Genomic DNA, 20407 nt, shown 5'->3' with positions numbered 1-20407 from the left:
ATGAGATTCTTAAGGATACATGGACAGAATTCAGAACGCCCATAAACCTGCATGAATGTGCTAGTTCTCTACGGCTGCATGGGAAATTACTCCAGAACGTAGCATGAAACAACAAATATGTAGTATTTCATGGTTTCTGTGGGGGTGGGAATCCAGGCATGGCTTAGCTGGTCGGCTGTGGCCCAAGGTGTCCTGTTGAGCAGGGCTGCAGTTTCATTTGACGGCTCAAACGGAGGTGGGGGTCCACTTTCAAGCACACTCATGTAGCTGCTAATAGGACTCAGTCCCTCACCATGTGGGCCTCTCACAGGCCTGCCTCACAATATCATAGCTCTCCTCCCCAGGGTATTGAGCACTAAATTGTGTCCAGCCCCAGATTCACATGTTGAAGCCCTAACACTGATGCGACTATTTGGAGATGGGGCTTTTGGGAGATATTAAGTTAAATGAGATCATAGGGATGGGGTCCTAATCTAGCAAGACTCATAGCCTATAAGAAGAGGAAGACAGAACTCTTTCTCTGCTGTACACACCAAGGAAAGGCCATGAGAGCAGGCAGTGAGATCCTTATAGATTGGTATGATTGACACTCCCATAGAGTTTGTCCCATGAAGATGCAGGAAACTGCTAACCCAGAGCTCTTGACATGCTTCTCTGTCATAGTTCCAGCACCTAATCCACAGCACTTTGCTGAGAGTTTATCTCCTGTCTTCACTTTTTTTCCCAAGGCCCTTTTCATGGCTTTCAGTAAGTGGCACACATACACAAGCCTAGGATGAGTCAAAGGAGATAACAAACAACTGGATAGACTCATTTAATGTGGTTTGGTCAGAAAGATCTCTGTTTAACAACCCTCAGGGGTTATTTTAATGAACATGACTCTCAGATAAATAATCTCCTGCTCCTTCATAAGGAGCTACCCTCTCAGAACAAACAATGCTCCACAATACTAGGCCAGCCATTTATTTCCTCTGACAAGATCGGTGCTTTGGAAAAGCAAGTTCACTGCAGGTCCTGCTCCATGAGAGGACAGCAGGGGTCATGATACCAACTCCCTCATTAAATACTCAGAAAATGAATCCTGACCATGGACAGCAAGTTTACATTATTACAGTGAATGACAGTGCAAAATTAAGAATGTTGAGGGCTGTGCAAATACAAATATTTGGGTGGAAATGGGAAAGTTCTGCCACAAGATAACTCTTCTCTGTCTCTTTCCTGTTCTCGATTAATGTGAGGACCTAACTATTCACTTGAAAGCAGAAGGCATCATTTTGGAAGAGTCTTAGAGAGAATCTCTGTATTTTCTATTAACGTAATTCATTCTACCAGTTGTGTCCTTTCATTAATGTCACGCAGTACCTACAGAGCGCTCCATGTGTGAGGCATTCTTCCTCATTTCTTGGTGACTTCCTCTCACATTTCCTCTAGCCCTTGAAGAAAACTCCCTGCACATTTTAATTATTATGTGTCACGGTGTGGACGTCTTGGGGTTCATCTTGTTTGGGGTTCTCTGTGCGTCCTGGACCTGAATATCTGTTTCCTTCCCCAGGTTAAAGAAGTTTTTAGCCATGATTTCTTCTAATAAGTTTTCTACCCCTTTCTCTGTCTCTTCTCCTTCTTTGTCTGCTATAATGCAAATGTTAGCATGCTTAGTGATGTGTAAGAGGTCCCTTAAACTATCCTCATTTTTTAAAATTCTTTTTTCTTTTTCGCTGTTCAGCTTGGGTGCTTTCCATTATCCGGTCTTATAGATCACTGATCGATTCCTCTACATCATCTAATCTGCTCTTGATTCCCTCTAGAGTATTTTTTCATTTCAGTTATTGTATTCTTCAACTCTGATTGGTTCTTTTTTATATCATCTATCTCTTCGTTGAAGTTCCGACCTCTGTTCATCCACTCTTCAGTCCAGTGAGGATCTTTATGACCATTACTTTGGACCCTTTATAAGGTAGATTGCTTACCTCTGTTTCTTTTACTCTGTTTCTGAGGTTTGGTTCTATTCTTTCATTTGGAACATATTCCCATGCTTTCTCATTTTGTCTGGCTCTGTGTTTGTTTTTATGTATTAGGCAGATCAGTTGTGTCTCCCAGACTCAAGGGAGTGGCCTTATGTAGAGGGTCCTGTAGGGCCCAGAAGCTCAATCCCCACTGGTGTCCAGACCAGGCACTCCAGGGCTGTCTCCTGTGTGGGCTGTGTGGCTGGGTCACAACTGTTGTGGGTGCACTGCTGTGGCTGGCTGAGAGGCTCAGCTGAGGCTTTTGCTGGTGTGCCGGTGGGCAGGGCTCCTTCCCCCAACCCTCTCCCTGCACCCCCCTGTTCCATGGGAGTCACTTTGGGCAGGTATTAGACATGGTTTTGCTCCTTCTTTTTATTTTTTAATGTTTATTTGTTTTTGAGAGAGAGAGAAAGACAGAGTGCAAGAGGGGAAGAGGGGGCAGAGAGAGGGAGACACCGAATCTGAAGTGGGCTCCAGGCTCTGAGCTGTTAGCACAGAGCTCGACATGAGGCTCGAACCCATGGAGTGCAAGATCATGACCTGAGCCAAAGTCGGACGCCCAACTGACTGAGCCACCCAGGTGCCCCTGCTCTTTCTTTTAAAGTCCCTAAGCCACCACTCTAATTTTGGCCCTTGTAATCTTTTACAGTACTCTCCTAGGACCTTTCCTCACCCTCGTTTTGGAGGCTTCTATCACATTAGCATTTCCCAAACCCAGAACTGATCATTTCTTTTCTCACAAGTGTTCTGTGGCTGTTTTCTACTTATTGGTTTAAGCACATAATCCCTGGATTTTGTGAACCACCACAGTCAGGCCCAGACTACTTTTCTCATCTCATTTGCTTCTCTCCATCCTGGATGACACGATGTTTTCCCAATCATTGAGTTGGGCCCACACATTCCCAGCTTTACAAATTTATCCTCATGGTTCCTGTCTCCCTGAATACCTTCCTACCTCTGCCTGTTGAAATCCTATTCATTCCGGGAGCTCCGCCTTTTGTGAAAAGTATGTGTGCTACTGATTCAAGCTCTTCACTGCTGCACATGACCTGAGGCCTGTTACTGCACAGTCCTCATCTTGGAGAATCTTGCAGTCCCTTCTTGTGCCTTCTACCTAGCCACTCACTAAATTTCTGTTAAATTGAATGGGAAAAAATTATAATGTGTGCTATGAGCCCCCAAGCTTCTCTGAAACCCCTGAAAGAAGTTCCATACCTTGCAGGAAATCTTCTATAGGAGAGGAGAAAGTGAGTTGCTTATTAGAACATCTCTTTGCCTTGTGTCCCTGGTCCATAAGAGGAAAAATATGTCCTTTTGCATCTCAGATATCTCAAAATTGGCCTCTCAATAAATCATGGGCTACAGCATATTTTGCAGAGCGTGTTTACATTTTATTTTCATATAACTTTGCCTAAAATGGTCACAGACTTCAGCTCTGATCTTCATCTCTGCATATTTCCTTTGCTAGCTTAGAAGACCCTCAAAATTAGGAAGCCGGACACAAATCCTACCTATGAGAGGTAGACTAACTAGGAAGATATTAACCCCGAAGTGTAACAACAAAAGGTCCCCTGATCTTTACTGAAAGGATTACATTTTTTATACATGTTAGGTCATAAAATCATGTGACTAGTTTATGGAATTGAGGACATTTCCATTTTACAGGAAGACTAAGACTTTAATGCTAAAATCTAGACAGTTGCCATGCTATTTCGTAGAGCTCATAAACTGGGTGTTGAAATTATCTTGTCCTCCTCTGTTTTGATTTTATTCCTAACTTAGGCAGTTACTCTAACAGTGTTGGTTTTATTATGAATAACGAATTCAGCATAGCAAAGAGGTGTTTGGCTCAAAGCAATAGTAGTTTTTAAAATTAGAAAACCAGGATATGAAAGTTCAGTGAGTCCTTATAAGAGCTTTGAATTCATGAAGTTATGGAATCAGATTTCAGATGAATATATCCTGGTCGTTTCTCTGTATTTTATAGTGACTTTGTTTATACTGTAGCAAAATGGTGGTGAAGTAATTTATAAATTCAGGTAAAGAAATATGCTTAACAAAAGAAGTTTCATGAATGAAATAACCCTGCTGTCTACACAAATGGAGCCAACGATCTTCACTAGGATCAAAAACCAATGCGGGTGAATCTCCAAGGGAAAGGACAAGTGGGATGGATCTCAAGGGGATGCTTAGTGAAAAAAGTCAGTCTCAAAGAATTATACACCATATAGTTCCTTTCAAATAATGTTTTTTGAAATAATCAAATTATAGATATGGGGATTAGTGGTTGCCAGGGGTTAGAGACTGGGAAGGAAGTGTCAGGAGGAGGATGGTGTGGTTATGATGGGGTAGCAGGAGGGAGCTCTGTAATGGCGGTTACATGAAGCTGCACAGGTGAGAAAATTGTAGAGAACTACACGCACGCACGCACGCACGCACATGTGACACACGCCAAATCTGACAGTGTACTACAGCTAACACAAGATGTCGTCACTGGGGGAAAGTGTCGAGTGAAAGGTGCATGTCATCTTCTACGCATTTTTTTGTGGCTACCTGGGAATCTATTATCAGTTCCAAAAAAATTTTTTTTAAAAACTCAACTATTTTCTTGTCACAAAGGGGCTCATAAGGTCAGGCAGTAACATAAATAAGCAAAGTGGCTGGGAACGGGGAGCGTGAGCTCTGGCTGTTCTCATAAAGGCAGCTGCTATGTCTTCAGCTCCTACCATGGTGGGGCTGTGTGTCTGGATTTGCTGTTTTCTGAGGGCTGCTTCTGTTTTTATAAAATACCCACAACTGAAAATTCAAAAAGAAAATCTCCTGAATTTTATTGACAATGAATTCTACCTTTTTGGAACACTATATAACGAGCCAAACTAAAGATATGAGGGCCAGATGCAGTCTAATGACATGCAAACTCAGCTTCAGGCCAGGTGAGCTGGGCCGAGGTGAACTGCCCACGTGATGACCTGGCAATCTCAATATGCATCTCGCGCTCCTCTGTGGTCCCTTCTGAAAGACTGAGAGCTGGGTCCCCTTGAGGAAGTAAGGTTTCTGAGCAGGCAACTAATGAAGATGGTGTAAGCTATTTCAGTGACACCCAGGGACTCTGGAGGATGTTGCTTTGATGTCAGCTCCGACTGACGCCTCTGCTGTTGGCATCCCCCTGCAAGCTCTGGCCAGGACCTTCGCAGCCACTTCCTCACCCTGTGCCCCGGACACGGTCGGGTGCTTCGTCTGCATTTTTACAAGTGTTCGTTTGTTCTTGCCAGCTATCTCAGTTCCTTTATTTTTTCACGCTAAGTGCGGAGCACCTGGGTGGCTCGGTTGGTCGAACGTCCAACTCTTGATTTTGGTTCAGGTCATGATTCCAGGGCTGTGGGATTGAGCCCCATGTTGGGCTCCATGCTGGGCGTGGAGCCTGCTTAAGATATTCTGTCTCTCTCTTTCTCTGCCCCTCCCCCGCTCTCATGTGCATGCTCTCTTGCTCACTCTTTCGGAACAATAATAATAATTAAGAAAAGCTAAATGAGTTGTACAGAAACTGAGAAAAGGAGCCAGGATCTGGTATCTTACACTAGAGCTTTCCTGAGGCGGATGCAATGGTCTGGTGAATACACTTTATATGCACCGCACTCACAGCCTCTGTGTCTACCTCTGTGTCTGCTTGAAGCTCTGAATGTAAGCCTTTGGAGAATTAGTGCAAATGAGCAGAGGCAGGTGCTGACGGGGTCATTATTCTGGTTTGGGGCCTTTAAAGGCTTTCTCATCTCTGCCATCTAAAGGCCCAGATTCTAGTCACCTTTCTTCCCCAACTCCCAACATGAACAGCTGACTCAGAAGAAGTGAAAAGAAGGATGGAACTAACTGCATGTTCTTCACCACGGCCACATCTGTGAGCCAGTAACATCCCTCCACTGTCCTCAACATCATGAGCGCCAAGCAGCCTCTTTCTGTCTTCAATCTCTGGTAGCTAGAGCACACCCAATCCCTTCAGGAAGGAAGGGAGTAGAAAAATTTCATTTTTTTAAAATCAGGATTTTAATTTAAGTCAAAAAATTAAATCATGAAATTTCATCTATGGCTCGGGGCACCTGGGTAGCTCCAACTCTTGATCTCAGCTCAGGTCATGATCTTGTGGTTCCTGAGACCGAGCCCCCTGCTAAGCTCTGCACTGACATCACAGAGCCTGCTTAGGATTCTCTCTCTTCCTCTCTACCTGCCCCTCCCCACTCTTGAAATAAATAAATAAACATGAAAAAAAATTTTTTTTCAAGTTTCACCCTATGGCTCCATTACACATTCTCTAATTTAAATAATTGAAAGATTTATTTGCATGATTTCTGCTCTCCCCTCCAAAAGCCTGCTAATAGGAGTCCAGAGGATGTTTTCCAATGCTGCTTTAAAAAAGCGTATTTGTATAAGACAGCAGTGGACCAAGCTCAGGGGCATACTTGAACCTGGGGATTCCTGGGTCTTGTTTTGGAAAAACCTTGAAATACAATTACAAAGAAAAAAAAAAGGACATTCGTAGGTATTATGTAATTATAAATCAATAAATGAGTCTTTTCCTGTTTACCGTTTTTTACCAAGCTTCACATAATATGCAGACTTTTAAAGGGTTGGTGCTCAGCGTGGAAAATTATGCTAATGAGGTAAGAGCAATAATTTAAAGCAGCCACTAATTTCTCGAAGGGGAAATATGCAGAGACCCTGGGCTCTACGTTTGTTTTCGACTAATTATCATGTATTTACTTTTCCATTAGTCCAATAATTTTTCTTTCAATTCAGAATTAAGCAATAAGACACTGAATTATATAAAGGCCTGTTTAGCATAGCAGACACACCCCATCATTCCCTAGTCCTCTGATTTACAGCTCTTAAAATGCACAACCAAGAGGCTGTCTATACGCCCTTTTGTATGTACATCCCATCACACAGTCACCTCAATAACTTATGCATTCTTGAAAGGACTACCTAGCAATTAACTCCAGGCTTTTCTAACTCACCATCTCATTATGCAAAGTGGGTCTGAACACAAACTTTATCAGCAGCAACTTTTAGTTCGCATTCTGTCTTATTTCCACCACCCTCACTCTGCCTAGTAACGTCAGTGTATGTGTGACCAAAAGGCTATGGAAAATGGCAGTTAAAAAAATTGACATTGGACTGGCAGCACATTTAGTAATTGTTCTTTGCACTGTGGGGCACTACCATAAATCGAGATTGTCATATTTCAGCTGAAGCATGTGATGCAATTCTTTATAGAAATGGAAATGAATTCTCCCTGCCACACAACACAGCATTTTAACTATGTTCAGGAGGAATGGGCAAGTAAGCAAGCTATTATTTTTACTCTAAAGGTTAAAAAAGAACAAACAAGCCCAAAACTCTTTGTTAGAAGGCAAGGAAATTCAGAGTATAGCTTTTTGAAACCCTAGAAAGAGGAGGGGCGGGGGGGGGCACCCTGTAGTGTTCTCTCATACATGTAAAGCATATCAGTGGAAAAGCTGACACGTGGTCATTGGTTTAACACATGTGTTCTCATGGTAAGGAACCAAGGTGGGCTGGTAAAACCAAAGGAGAGGTAACCACTGAAGATACGTCAAGAGCATGAACAAGGAGGCATCGCATCAGTGCAACTGACTTACCAACATCAGGATCCACGGCTTGAACTCTGGTCAAGAGAGCCTTGGTGGCCGTGTTCTCATAGACACAGGCATTGTAGTGCTCGGAAGAAAACACAGGGGGGTTATCGTTCACGTCCTCCAGGATCAGGTGGATGTCAGATTGGCAGAACCTGCCACCACCGTCAGTGGCCCTGGCAATCAGGTTGTACACGGGGACCCTTTCCCGGTCCAAAAGAGCCAATGTTTTTAATTCACCTGTGAAAATAAAAGGCCTCACATTTCAAAAACCACTTTTCTTTGAAGAGCAGAGAATCACATATATAAAGAATCCCCAATACGGGAAGGACCAATGACATTTGGCTCAAGTGCTTCCTACTTTGAAAAACAGAGCAAACCCAATTTTAAGCATCAGGGAAAAATCTATGGAATTTCTGGATACAACAACAAATCAACTGCATGGCCTTCAAATTAATTAATCCCACTGTGAAACTCCTGGTATCAGGATTTCCCTCCTTTGGCTACCTGGAGAGCTCTGTAGCTCTTTAAACCTCTCAAGACCTGCTCTGGACATCAGCTATGTGTGTCTCTGGATTTCTGCTATATCTCCAGAAAAAGCATAGAGAATTGACAACAGTATCCTTAGTTCTCTGGTAGTCAGTCATGTCAATAATCCACAGACCCAGAAAGAACAGTCTTCTCTGCTTCCAGAGCTGCTTCCAACATTGTTTCACCCCATCTTTTAAAGGAAAACAATCAAAACAGAGGCTGACTTTAGCAAAAAGAGGTCTGGAAGGAATCCTATTGTGCCAATGTAAACCCAACTTGCTGGACTGTGGAAGGGCCTATGGTTGCTTGGGGAGGGTTCCAGTGGGGGAATATTTGAGGGGTTTGGATCAGCAGGAATTTAGCAAGGTCAGGAGCTAAGATATATCTTTATTTTAACCACTGGAACAGTGCTAGGTATCAGCCGCTGTGGAGAGTTAGTTGTTTAAATTTCAATAGACAATGGCAACAAGCACAGTGACAGACCTGAATAAATGCTATTTGCTGAAAAGCATGACTCATGAAATACTATTATTCTTAAATAAAATTAGTAGACATTATTCAGACCAAGCCATCTATACTTATAAAGCATTTCCTTCTATGGCTTCCTTGCTGTAAGCCAGTTCTCAAACACAGCTTGGACTATTTCCTTCTCCTTCTCAGAAACTTCCAGTGGTTTTTCAGTTCGGCATTCAAGACCTTCCATGATCAGCCTAAAGTTCTTTCTCCCACCGCTTTTCTCGTAGGCCATCCTATAGTTCTTCTCACCAGTGACAGTGTTGTACATGCCCTTCCTCGAATGTGCCATGCTCTCTGCTCATGTTGACCCCAGGGCCTGAAGTGTCCTGCTTCAGCTACTAGAATCCTGCCTCGGTTCAATTACCGGCTCTTCCCCTTCATCAGAATATTAGCTACTTTTTCCTCTGTGCTCAGCTATTACTCCCCTGATATCCTTCCTGGACACTTATTTCATTCTGCCTTTTATTATTATTTAAAAAAATTTTTTCCCCCTACTGGGTTCAATATCCCTCAGGCATGACTTGTTTTACTCCTCTTGCAGCCCACCGCTAATATCCCATAAAGTTCTTTTATGTCTACTAGTTACTCAATGAATGTTAGCTACTGAATAAGTAATTGCTAGACCTATATCACCAAGTCGTATATTTCTATGGAGCCAAGTGCTTCCTAGTAGGACACAGCTGACACAGGAGAGGGGCAGGGAGGAGCCATTATCTTTGGAGACTCAATAGTTAGTCATTATTCATTAGGACCAACACAACACTGGAAATATGCAAATTATTCAATCTTTACACTTCATTTACAAATTGCCATTGGATGAACCATCCGGTACACAAGACTGAAATAATTTACCTCCATAAAAATGTCTTTTCCGTTAGCTCTAGCCTTCAATGTGGGCATCTGCCTTTAGCATACATAACCTTTGACCTTATAAATTTTGCCTGAATATATAAACTAATCTCAGGGCTCATAGCTTTGGAGAAACTAGGTGGGAATATTTAATAAAAACCAGAAAAGTGTGTTAATAAGCTTCAGGAAGGGACCCAAAAGGGACTTCAAGAGAGAAAAAAACTCTCCTTACTATGCATTGCTCTCTGGTTTGCAACTTGCATTTGTGATGTAACTCTATATTCTTTATAGGGCAGGTGCCTTAACTCACAGATATGAAAAACAGAAGAACCAAATAGACACATCTGATTACTTGATGCTAATGAATGTAGGTAAAGTTAGGGCAATCTTGTAGGCCAAAGAAAGTTTGTGCGCTCCAGGGCATCCATCATCAGACACCATGTGCAGCTAGTGTTTTTTAGAGTCCTAGATAGCAGGGCATCATATCGATGATCTTGTACGCTAACTACCCACTAGTGACGAGGCCATATGAGAGTTTAACTTCTCTCATGGATTAACAATGGCATTTACCCAAAAAAATAAATTTCACCTTACCACTTTCTGGATCTAGAAAAAATTCATTGTTTCCAGATCCGTAGAGTGAGTATCGTATATCTCCATTAGATCCAATATCGGCATCCTTGGCACGGACTTTCAGGATGATTTTATTTGATGGAATATCTTCAGGAAATAATGCTGTGTATGCAACCTGGCAAAGGTAAAGAAAGGTAATTGAATCATTGGTATTTGTGAGGCAATTGTCACATTTTGCATTACAAATGATTTCTTTAAAAATGCATTAATACTGGGGCGCCTGGGTGGCTCAGTCGGTTACGCATCCGATTGCGGTTCAGGTCATGATCTCGCAGTTTGTGAGTTCCAGTCCTGCATCGGGCTCTGTGCTGACAGCTCAGAGCCTGGAGTCTGCTTTGGATTCTGTGTCTCCCTCTCTCTCTGCTCCTCCCCTGTTCACACTCTGTCTCTCTCTCTCTCAAAAATAAATAAACATTTAAAAAAATTTAAAAAATGCATTAATACAATTTGGGGCCCCTGAGTGGCTCAGTCAGTTAAGCATCTGACACTTGATTTTAGTTCGGGTCATGATCTAACAGTGGTGAGACTGAACCCACTGACCCATGTCAGGGTCTGTGCTGGGCATGGAGCCTGCTTAAGATTCTCTCTCTCCTTCTCCTTTTGCCCCTCCCCAGCTCTCTCTCTCTCTCTCTCTCTCTTAAAACAAAACAAAACAAAACAAAACAAAACAAAACAAAACAAAAACCTCATGATTTTCTTTTTGTGTTTTTTTTGGGTCGGGCAAAATTAGGTACCTGAAGTTGCTACCTATGCCTTTTTTTGTTTATAATGTTTCATCCTAAACTCTACCATCTACCCTCTTGCATCCAATCGGAGCTCACTAATTAAGGAGACGAGCAGAAAGTAGCCTGGCCTTCAGGAGAATAATGAAATGGGCTTTGATTTAATTTTTGAGAAACAGAGTAAAAAGCAGCAATATATCTGATATACCCACAGATCTTACCTGATCACACACTGGGCTATTGTCATTCACATCACTGACAGTCACTTCTACCATGGCCTGTGTGACAAAAAGCCCGTCGGTAGCAGTGATATTGAGGAAGTAAATGTCTTGTTCTTCTCTATCTAAAGGTCTTTTCACATAGACCTTCCACTCACTCTGCACCAGGCCCAGAGCAAACCTTCCTCGGGGGTTCCCTCCTGTAGAGAAAAAAGTGTTTTTTGAAGATGAGCAATGAAGAGCTTTGATCTACACCTCCAGTGAGAGGCCCGTGTGGGGTCATCCAGCTGCCCCTCCAACTGTATCGTTTACAAAACTGGAAAAAAATTGACAGTTACTTCCTTTTGATGCTCGTGCAACAAAAGCAGATATTTATATGCTTGGCTTGTGGGGAATGTAAAACAGTAACTTTCCAAGAGAATAAAATGCACTTAGAGAAACTGGGGATGATCTCTTGTTTAGTCCCCCTGAAGGATAATCAAATTCAAACTGTGAACAATGAATCCTCTTCTCAGGATGATACAATTGTCTTCCCATTTGGTCTCGAGAGAGGATGTAGTACACTATAGCTCTTGTTACCAAGACAATTTCATTAGCTGTTGATTATGCAATCAAGGAGAGGCAGTCAGTTCTATTAAGGAATCTTTTAATGAAGGCTTCATCATACAGCTGCGCTCATCTTACAAGGACCGGAGTTTGGGGAAGAAAAGTTGGCGTGACAGAGGAAGACCCATTAGTATTAAGTAGCCCTAAGAGGGGTCATTTCAGGAGCAGTTCAAAGATAAGCACTGCAATTAGGTCGAATTTATCAGAGTGAAGCTGGGGATAGCGGAAGGAAAGGAGAAGAGATGAGGGGGAACAGTTTTTATGAGGCCGAAGCATCGACAGTGGCCCGGCAATATTGCTTTCCCACATCATTAAATTACACGGAGACAAAAGCATCTTGGAGGAGACAGGAAGAGGAGGAGAGAAGAAAACTGCCTTGACCTCCTAGTCCTGAGGAGGGAAACACTGTCACTTTCAAACATGGAGGAAGACTGGACAAGACAACTGGCAAGAAGCCCGGAATCTGGTTAGATCATCACCGTTTTGTTGGTTCGGGCATTCTCTAAGTATCTGTTGCTCGCTCTGGGCCAGGCACTATTCCGGGCAGTGGGGCCACAGCCGCAGACAAAACTGGCAGAAACCCCTGCCCCCACAGGGGAGCTCAGGTGCCAGTGGGGAAGACCGACGGTACACCCATCTCCTTATTTAAGGAGAGCATACTGCGTACTGGCTGCTGTTCTGTTGAAAAAGTGAATCTTTAAAAGAGTGGAGGGCAAAGACTGTGGTCCTGCCAGAGGGACTGAGGGGGAAGTAGGGGAATGTTAGTGCCCGACACGCACTTTCAAGGTATGGGGAGGGGTCAGTCCAGGGGCCTCAGCGGTGGGGGACAAGCCTGGGATAAATGGACCATATTGGGAACAGAAAGCACAGAAATTGTGAGGGCCACACATTCCCCAAGGACAGTGGTTTTCTGCCGGGAGTGGCTGTGTACCACGCCCACACCAGGACATTTGTCAGTGTCGAGAGATATTTTTGAATGTCACGTTGAGGGTGGTGGTGGTGCTGCTGCAATCTCCTGGGTGGAGGCCAGAGATGCTGCCTGTCATCCTACAATGCACAGCACGGCCACCTACAGCCAAGACGAGACTTCTCCAGCCCCAAATGTCAGTCGCGTTGAGGTGGAGAAACCTGTTTCTGCTGAGGCTCAGGGTCCTCCCTGGGATATCACTTTCCTCTGCCACTGGCTACGATTCAATTATGCTTCCGCTGAATATTATTTTAGCATGCACAAATTTCACCTCTCCATTAAATGCTTTCAGTGCGGGCCCACATCTTTTGTTAAATAAAATGATTAATGGTCCTTTGTTAATCTGCGGCAGCGCAGCCAAGTTGTGTTACATCAAGAGCAAAAGTTAAACCTAATTAAAATCAGTTGGTGGTTGGCACTGCTAATCGTAACAGTAGCTTTAAGCTACTCTGTTCTCATTACTTTGGTAAAGTTGATGGGATGCTCCCTTTAAATCATCCACTGACAATCCAGAGACAAAGTATAAATAATTAAAGCTGAACATTGAGCAATTCTTCCCAATAGAAAAGTAGCCCTCAGAATGCCTAAGAAGCTTTTTGTCTGCAACTGAATGCAAATAAACCTAAGTGATGCTTTACTCAACTTTTCTTTCCTTACCACTATCGCTCATGTCTTTTCAGCAGAAATGTACATTTTAATGAAAAAAAAAGGAAGGTATCAGATAAAGCACGAATGCATAAATAGTTTAAACAGAAAACACCATCAAGAAAACAGCTCTATAAAGAAAAAGGAGAGGAGTGATGGAGAAGAGTGGCAATCCCAGGCATTGACACATATGCTCTCCTGTGGATCTTATTCTGCAGTGATTAATTAACTTTCCCAGTAACGTACTTAAGCAGATTCTGTGTCCTGAGGGCATTCTAATTAATTCATTTTTCACTTTGAATAATGTAGTTTTTCTAAAGGGAAGCCACCTGACTACAAGTATTGATGGATTCTTTAAAATCTTTTGGCACTTTGCTTATGTTCTGCCTTTGAATGTCACAACATCAAAATATTAGCTTTAAAACCCTTAAATAGTGTTTAGGAAGACTGTTCTTCTACCACCAACCTTCCCATTTTCAGTCTAAAGCCAGTCACCTCCCCATAAAGCTACCCCTGATCAGTGACACCGACATGAAATCCTCTGCCCCTCAGAGCAATGGTGACATTTTTTGTCCACTCTGGGTGACCTCATTTGTCTACCTTGGCGTTTCCACCGACCTGCTACTTACTATTTGGAAAGACAAAACAGAGATCTGAGAAAATGGAGCTCTCTGGAGAAACACTCTTTGATTTACGGAATCACGACTTAAGATTTTTAGCAAAAGGTCAAACCGTGCCCTTTAATTTGCATAGGTGGGTACGTGTGTGTGCGTAGGAGTTTTCACTACCAGGAGGAACTTGTAAATGAAGCTTACTGGACCAATTTGACAATAAATCTCATATTAAAAAAAAATAAATAAATGAAGCTTACTGGGATTTATTTTCCTTACCAATACAAAAAGTAGGAATTTAGTTAAAATACATTTCCTGTCTCCCCAAAAAAGCTGTAATTTTCATTTTTTAACTGAGATAGTTGGCTGGACTCCTTTTTAAATGATAAAAGGGGATGCAAAGACTGGATACCAATCTGGGTAATCCGTCATAGGCCAACCAATGAACTCCAAGCTAGGGCTGAGTCAGCAACAACCAAAAACTGAAAAACAGTCTACTTGGAGATCTTTCACTCAGCCCCAGAAAGGTTTTATTACTCTCAACCCCCTTGTCATCTTCCTTCTTCTCTCCTACTCTTATCCTCTGCCTCTTCCTACCTTTCTTTAGAAAGCAGAGCACCCAGTGAAAGCCAAGGTGGCTGACTTACCTGTAATATGGTAGCTCACTTGGCGATTAATGTCGGAAGTGTCTCTGTCCCATGTGCTGAGCACGGCTACCACCTCTCCAGGAGGGTCGCTCTCCTTCACATTCCCTCGGTACACCTCGTGGGCAAAGACTGGTGCGTTGTCATTTATATCCGTCACCCTGACAGAGACCAAAGCCGTGGATGAAAGAGAGAAGGCCTCTCCCAGGTCGGAGGCCACCACAGAGAAGGTGAAGGCTGGATCTGTCTCGTGATCCAGGTCCTTCAAGGTACTGATCCAGCCTGTGTTGCTGTCAATATTGAAGGCTTCCATTACCTTTTCAGGCTGGGAATCCGAGTGCAGGGAGTAAGTGACCTGCCCATTGGCTCCCCAATCCATGTCGATGGCTCTCACCTGTGTGAGTTTGGTGCCGACAGGCATCCCTTCCATTATGATCGTCTCGTAGCTGGAAGTTTCAAAGACTGGTTTGTTGTCATTCAAATCCAGTACCTTGATATCTACATCTACAGTAAACACAATGTCTACCTTGTCCAGGGGTATGGTGGCTGCTACCTTAAAGTGGAACGCTGGGCTGACTTCATGATCAAGGCGTTTGTCAAGCTTGATTGTGCCTGTTTCCTGCTCTATGACAAAGACACCCTCTTTGTTATTTTCTGGCCGTTCCCCATTAACTGTGCTGAATCTGACACTGTGACTGGGCAAAATTCGCAGCGTGTCCACCGTGCTCCCAATGGCTGTATCTTCTGAAACAGTAAAAGAATATTGAGACTGGGTGAATGAAGGCAAGAATGTTTCAGGGGGCAGGACGTGGATATAGACAGGAATGAGGGAGTGCTTTACTGGAATGCCCCCATCTACTGCTTTGACAAAGAATGACAGCACTGTGTTTTTCAGCTGGTTAAAATTGCCCTTAGTGACCATCCAGCCATTGTCAGGATCGATTTCTAGGAGGTCAGCCACCGACACTGAGGCCTCACTATATAGAGAATAGGTAATCCGTGAATTAGCGCCGTCATCTGGATCCATGGCTTGAACCTGAGTGACCAAATGGCCCCTTCCAACGTCTGCCCTGACGCTGGCTCTGTACTCCACTGTCATGAACTGGGGAGCATTGTCATTTTCATCCACAACAATCACTCTCACAGTGCAAAAAGTCGTTCTCCCTCCACCATCAAGGGCCCTCAAAAAAATACTAATGTCTCCTTCCAGAGGGTTCTCCCGGTCAAGCCTTTCTGTTGTGATGACTTGTCCATTGCTGTCTATGAGGAATCGATCCTTAGCAAAGTCATTGATGATGGCATAAGTGATCTGTCCATATGTCCCTGGATCCCCATCTGTAGCTCGAACATGAATTACCTTTGTCCCAGCGGCTGCGTTCTCTCTCACTTCAGCTACGTAGGTGCTTTGGGAAAAGGCAGGGCTGTACAGGTTAGCCCCAAGTACCCTGATATGCACCTGTGCAGTGCTAGTGAACAACCCATCAGACACTGACACGTTGAGACTGTACAGAGGCTCCATTCTCTGTTTCCGGTGGTTGGACAGTGTGATGACGCCACTCTTGCCATCCATCAGAAAGCTCGTCCGGTCATTCCCAGATAAAATGCTATACTCCAAGCGGTCAAAATCAGAGCTGTCTGCATCAGAGGCTTGAACACAGGTTACAAAATGGCCCCGGGGGGCTAATTCACTCACATATGATTCATAAATGAGCTGATTAAAAACGGGAGGGTTGTCATTTATGTCTGAGATATAGATATGAACCAGGACCTCACTGCTCAGTGATGGGAAGCCATTATCTGTTGCTCTGACTTTCAAAGTGCAGTGTTGCACTAACTCGTGGTCCAGCATCCGTGCTGTCAGGATTAAGCCACTTGCACTGTCTATGTGAAAATAATCTGTGCTGTTGTAAGTGTCCTGGACAATCTGATAATGTACCAATTTATTATTTTCCGAGTCTGCATCAGTAGAGACAACTTGCAAAACAGGTGTTCCAATGAGAGATGCTTCTGATAATGTGGTGTTATATGTGGGTTGATCGAAAATAGGGGGGTTGTCATTTACATCATTAACCAGCAAGTCAACGGTGACTTCAGCCCTGGCACCAGTAAGGGCATCACTGGCTCTTACCGTCAACCTGTAAACAGATGTAATTTCATAATCCAAAGGACTAACAACTTTCAGGACCCCGGTGTCAAAGTCAATGTTAAACTGTTTGTAAAGATCCCCATCAATAATGATATATATGATGCCTTGGCCTTCTGGACTGGTGGCATTGATGCTTAGAATGGGGGTATCCATTCTGATGTCTTCGTTGATTGATGCTGTATAAAAGGGCTTATCAAACACAGGCATTGCTTTGTTGACGATTGTGATGGGAAGTTCCACAGATGTGGATAAAGAGGGTTTTCCACCATCTTTGGCTAGGATGGTGACTCCATACTCAATGTTAGACAAGTCAGAGTTGAATGCTTCTTTTAAAATAACATTCCCTGAATTAGGGTTGATCTCAAAGTGGCCATAGTCATCCTGTAGGACATAGGTCACTTCTCCATTTGCACCTTTATCTTTGTCAATGGCTGTCACCTGGTAAATCAGAGTCCCAGGCTCAGCATCAACTTGCACAGCAGCATAGTAAGGGAGGCCCACAAAGACTGGGGAATTATCATTTATGTCTTCAATGTTAACCCTCACCACCACTCTAGCCACACGCAGATGGTCTAGCTCGCGGCTGGCTTCCACCACCAGCTCATATAACTCTTGTTCTTCACGGTCAAAGGGGACTCCGGTGGTCTGAATGACCCCTGAGGTAGATTTTATCTTGAACTTATTTCCTGGGTTTAGGATGCTATATTTTAAGGGCTCATTAAGGCGATTTCCAATGGCATTGACAATAGCAACTTTGGTTATGTTAGTGTTGTTCTCTGAGATCGAGGTCGAGTAAAAGCTTTGTGTAAAGTGGAGGCCACTATCCATGGCTTCTTTAACCAAGATGGTGACCACGGCCGTACTGTAGAACTTTCCATCAGATACTTTAACTATCAACATGTAGTGATCTTTGGAGAGGTTGTTGTTTTTTATGGTGAGTACTCCACTGTTGGAGTCAATTAGAAAATGATCCAAGCTGCCTTCCATTAGGCTATATGTCAGTTCAGGGGGCACCTCGGAGTCAGGATCTGTGGCACTAACTTTCAGAACCTCTACTCCAACATAGGTGGGCAGAAGTAAGATGGTTTCAAACACAGCCTGAGTAAAAACAGGCGGGTTATCGTTCACATCTGTCACCTCTATGTTGACTTCAACAGGACTCTCTGCAGTCAGCTGGGGGCTGCCACTGTCTCTCACATGCACATGAAAATGGAAATGGGCAATAGTTTCATGGTCCAGGTTGGCAATTGTTCTGATTGCACCTGTACTGGAATCCACTGTGAAGAACTTCTTGGCCGTGGACTCCACAATTTGATATACCAGCAGAGCATTCCGGTTGCTGTCAGCATCAGTGGCTCGAATCACCAGTGGGCTGTTATCCAAGCTCCTGACGATGCTATTGACTGGGGCAGCCTCACTTAGGCTGCCTGAATATTGAGAAAAGAGAAACACTGGGGCATTATCATTTTCATCAACAATCTGAATATTGACTGTGGCATTGGAAGCCATTCCTGCCATGTTAGTGGCCTGAATGATGAGCTGATAAGAGGAAGTACGCTCGTAATCCAGTGCCTTCCGGGTGGTGATGACTCCAGAATACGGATTTATGGTAAAGATCCCATCGATGTTTCCATCCTTGACTTCATAAATGAGGGTAGACTGACTGATGGCAGAGATTAAAATGACTGACGTTCCAATATCAACATTTTCATTTACTTCTGCTTGGTAGTCTTTGTGAGTGAACTTGGGGTGAGAATTATCAGACATGGTAACGGAAATGCGCACAATTGCAGTGGCAGACATTGGTGGGGAACCCTGATCCGTGACTTTGACCGACAGTACAAACTGACCCGTCGTTGTCATGTCTGGTTCTTTGGAAACGGTGATGATGCCCAGGACTGGTTCAATCTTAAATGTGTTCCCAGTGTTCCCTGCAATATAGAAATCAATGGGGAAATGGGTTACATGTCATGTTTTGAAGATTAGTTCTTCATCTAAAGTCTACTTTACTGCAACATGGCAAGGGGAAAGCAATTATTTCTATCCATTCCATCTCATTCTGAGATAGAATGAAAGACTTTGCTTTTAGGGGAATTCAAAAGCGACTGAAATAAGTTTTTCAGTAAAATTGTAAATTTCGGGTTGGTATCTTCTTAATCCAGGTTAACAACAACAACACAATACTGTGTACAATGCCACTGTGAGAAAGGCATTTTTACCTAAACCGGTGCCATATTCTGTGTACTATGTAATGAGAAAGATAGTTGTGAGAGTTGTTTCAGAACAGTATACCACAGGCATTTGATTGCAGATTATCCCAAAGATAGGCTTTGCTACATGGAACTGGCATTGTTTCACCCCATCAAAACCGACTTCACTCCAAACACTGCTTTGGTGAGGGGGGGGGGGGGGTCTTTTGTTCAGGCCTGAAGAATTCCTCCTAAGTCCCTGTTTGCTTTGTAAGTTGGGAGGACTTTTTTCTGACTACCCTTCTGTCGTTCACTCCCACACACCCCAAAAGATACACATGCACACACAGACTTAAAACTGGACATAAATTTTAAGGCAGTCCCTCCAATCTGTAACCATCCTAAGTACTGGAGAGGCTTCCAGAGGAGTAGCAAAGTGCTGATCACCTGCACCAGCATTAAAACTGAAAACCTGAGGCATCACCCATCTGAAACTGAGAAACTGGTACCCCACTTTGATGTGTCTGGAGTGGGAAGGCTGCGACCCACGACACTCCAGAAGTTGAGAGCCCTGCCTCTGAAACATTGAGTGGTGTGAAATCTGAGGTTGCTGAGGATGAGGATAAGAGAGGAGTAAAGAATGGGGAACACAAGACTGAAGGATGTCAAGAAGCTGGCTGAAAAGCAGTGGACAGTGTGAAGCAGAATCCTTCAGGGGCGCCTGGGTGGTTCAGTCGGTTGAATGTCTGGCTTTGGCTCAGGTCACGATCTCACGGTTCGTGAGCCTGAGCCCTGTGTTGGGTTCTCTGTTGTCGGTGCAGAGCACGCTTTGGATCCTGTCTCCCTCTCTCTCTGCCCCTCACCCACATGTGCTCTCTCTCTTACAAATAAATAAACATTAAAAAAAATTAACAAAAAAAGAATCCTTCACCAAGTCCCTTTTTGTTTCTCTCATCAGGCTTTCTGATACTTCTCAAAGAACGCATAGGCCTGTGTGTCTAGATTCTTTAAAAACAAAGTTAAAAATCGTGGTTATTCAGTTATACCTGGATTTTTCTTTCTGTTTGAAGTACTGAAGGATGGCAGGCATAGAGACAGCTTCAATGTCATTATTATTAAGACAGACTTCTGCATTGGGAGGCACTTATATGTGTCTCCTGAAATATGCAGCAAATACAGTGGTATACATACTTCTTACTACATACTTATTCAATCAACTTCTCTGTGTCTGAGAATAAAACAGTAATGTTCATAAAAAAACTGCTTATTTTTAAAGAAGAAATTTAATAAAGAGGTAAAGGATTTGATGCCAGCCCCCCAAATATGAGTATTTAACAATGTCATCTTTGGTGTCAGCATGATTTTTTTCCTTGTCACCTCTACATGAGCACTTTGTGAGGACGGCATGAAGTTCAAGGATCTCATGAGCAGGCTTGCAAACGTTCAGTAAATAGTGGCATTGAGCGTGAGTCCAACACTTGA

General features: G+C 43.4%; 1 protein-coding gene across 5 annotated transcripts in view; it reads right to left on the bottom strand.

Annotated features, from left to right (window-relative positions):
- The window catches only part of FAT3 (FAT atypical cadherin 3), a 667592-nt gene that overhangs the window by 78337 nt on the left and 568848 nt on the right, over positions 1-20407 (bottom strand). For 4 of the 5 annotated variants that reach the window (XM_027040010.2, XM_027040011.2, XM_027040013.2 and 1 more), the window contains 4 exons: positions 14594-18667; positions 11121-11317; positions 10139-10292; positions 7655-7888 (listed from right to left, as the gene is read on the bottom strand). In XM_027040010.2, coding sequence (XP_026895811.1) covers positions 7655-7888; positions 10139-10292; positions 11121-11317; positions 14594-18667 — 4659 coding nt within the window. Of the gene's footprint in view, positions 1-7654; positions 7889-10138; positions 10293-11120; positions 11318-14593; positions 18668-20407 lie in introns of those variants that run through there. The other variant, XM_053203780.1, reaches the window with a different exon arrangement.

The sequence above is a fragment of the Acinonyx jubatus genome, chromosome D1, assembly GCF_027475565.1.
Source record: "Acinonyx jubatus isolate Ajub_Pintada_27869175 chromosome D1, VMU_Ajub_asm_v1.0, whole genome shotgun sequence".
In the NCBI taxonomy this organism is placed as follows: Eukaryota; Metazoa; Chordata; class Mammalia; order Carnivora; family Felidae; genus Acinonyx; species Acinonyx jubatus.
The sequence above is the reverse complement of the archived record's forward strand: the minus strand, read 5'-3'. Positions and strand labels throughout refer to the sequence as shown.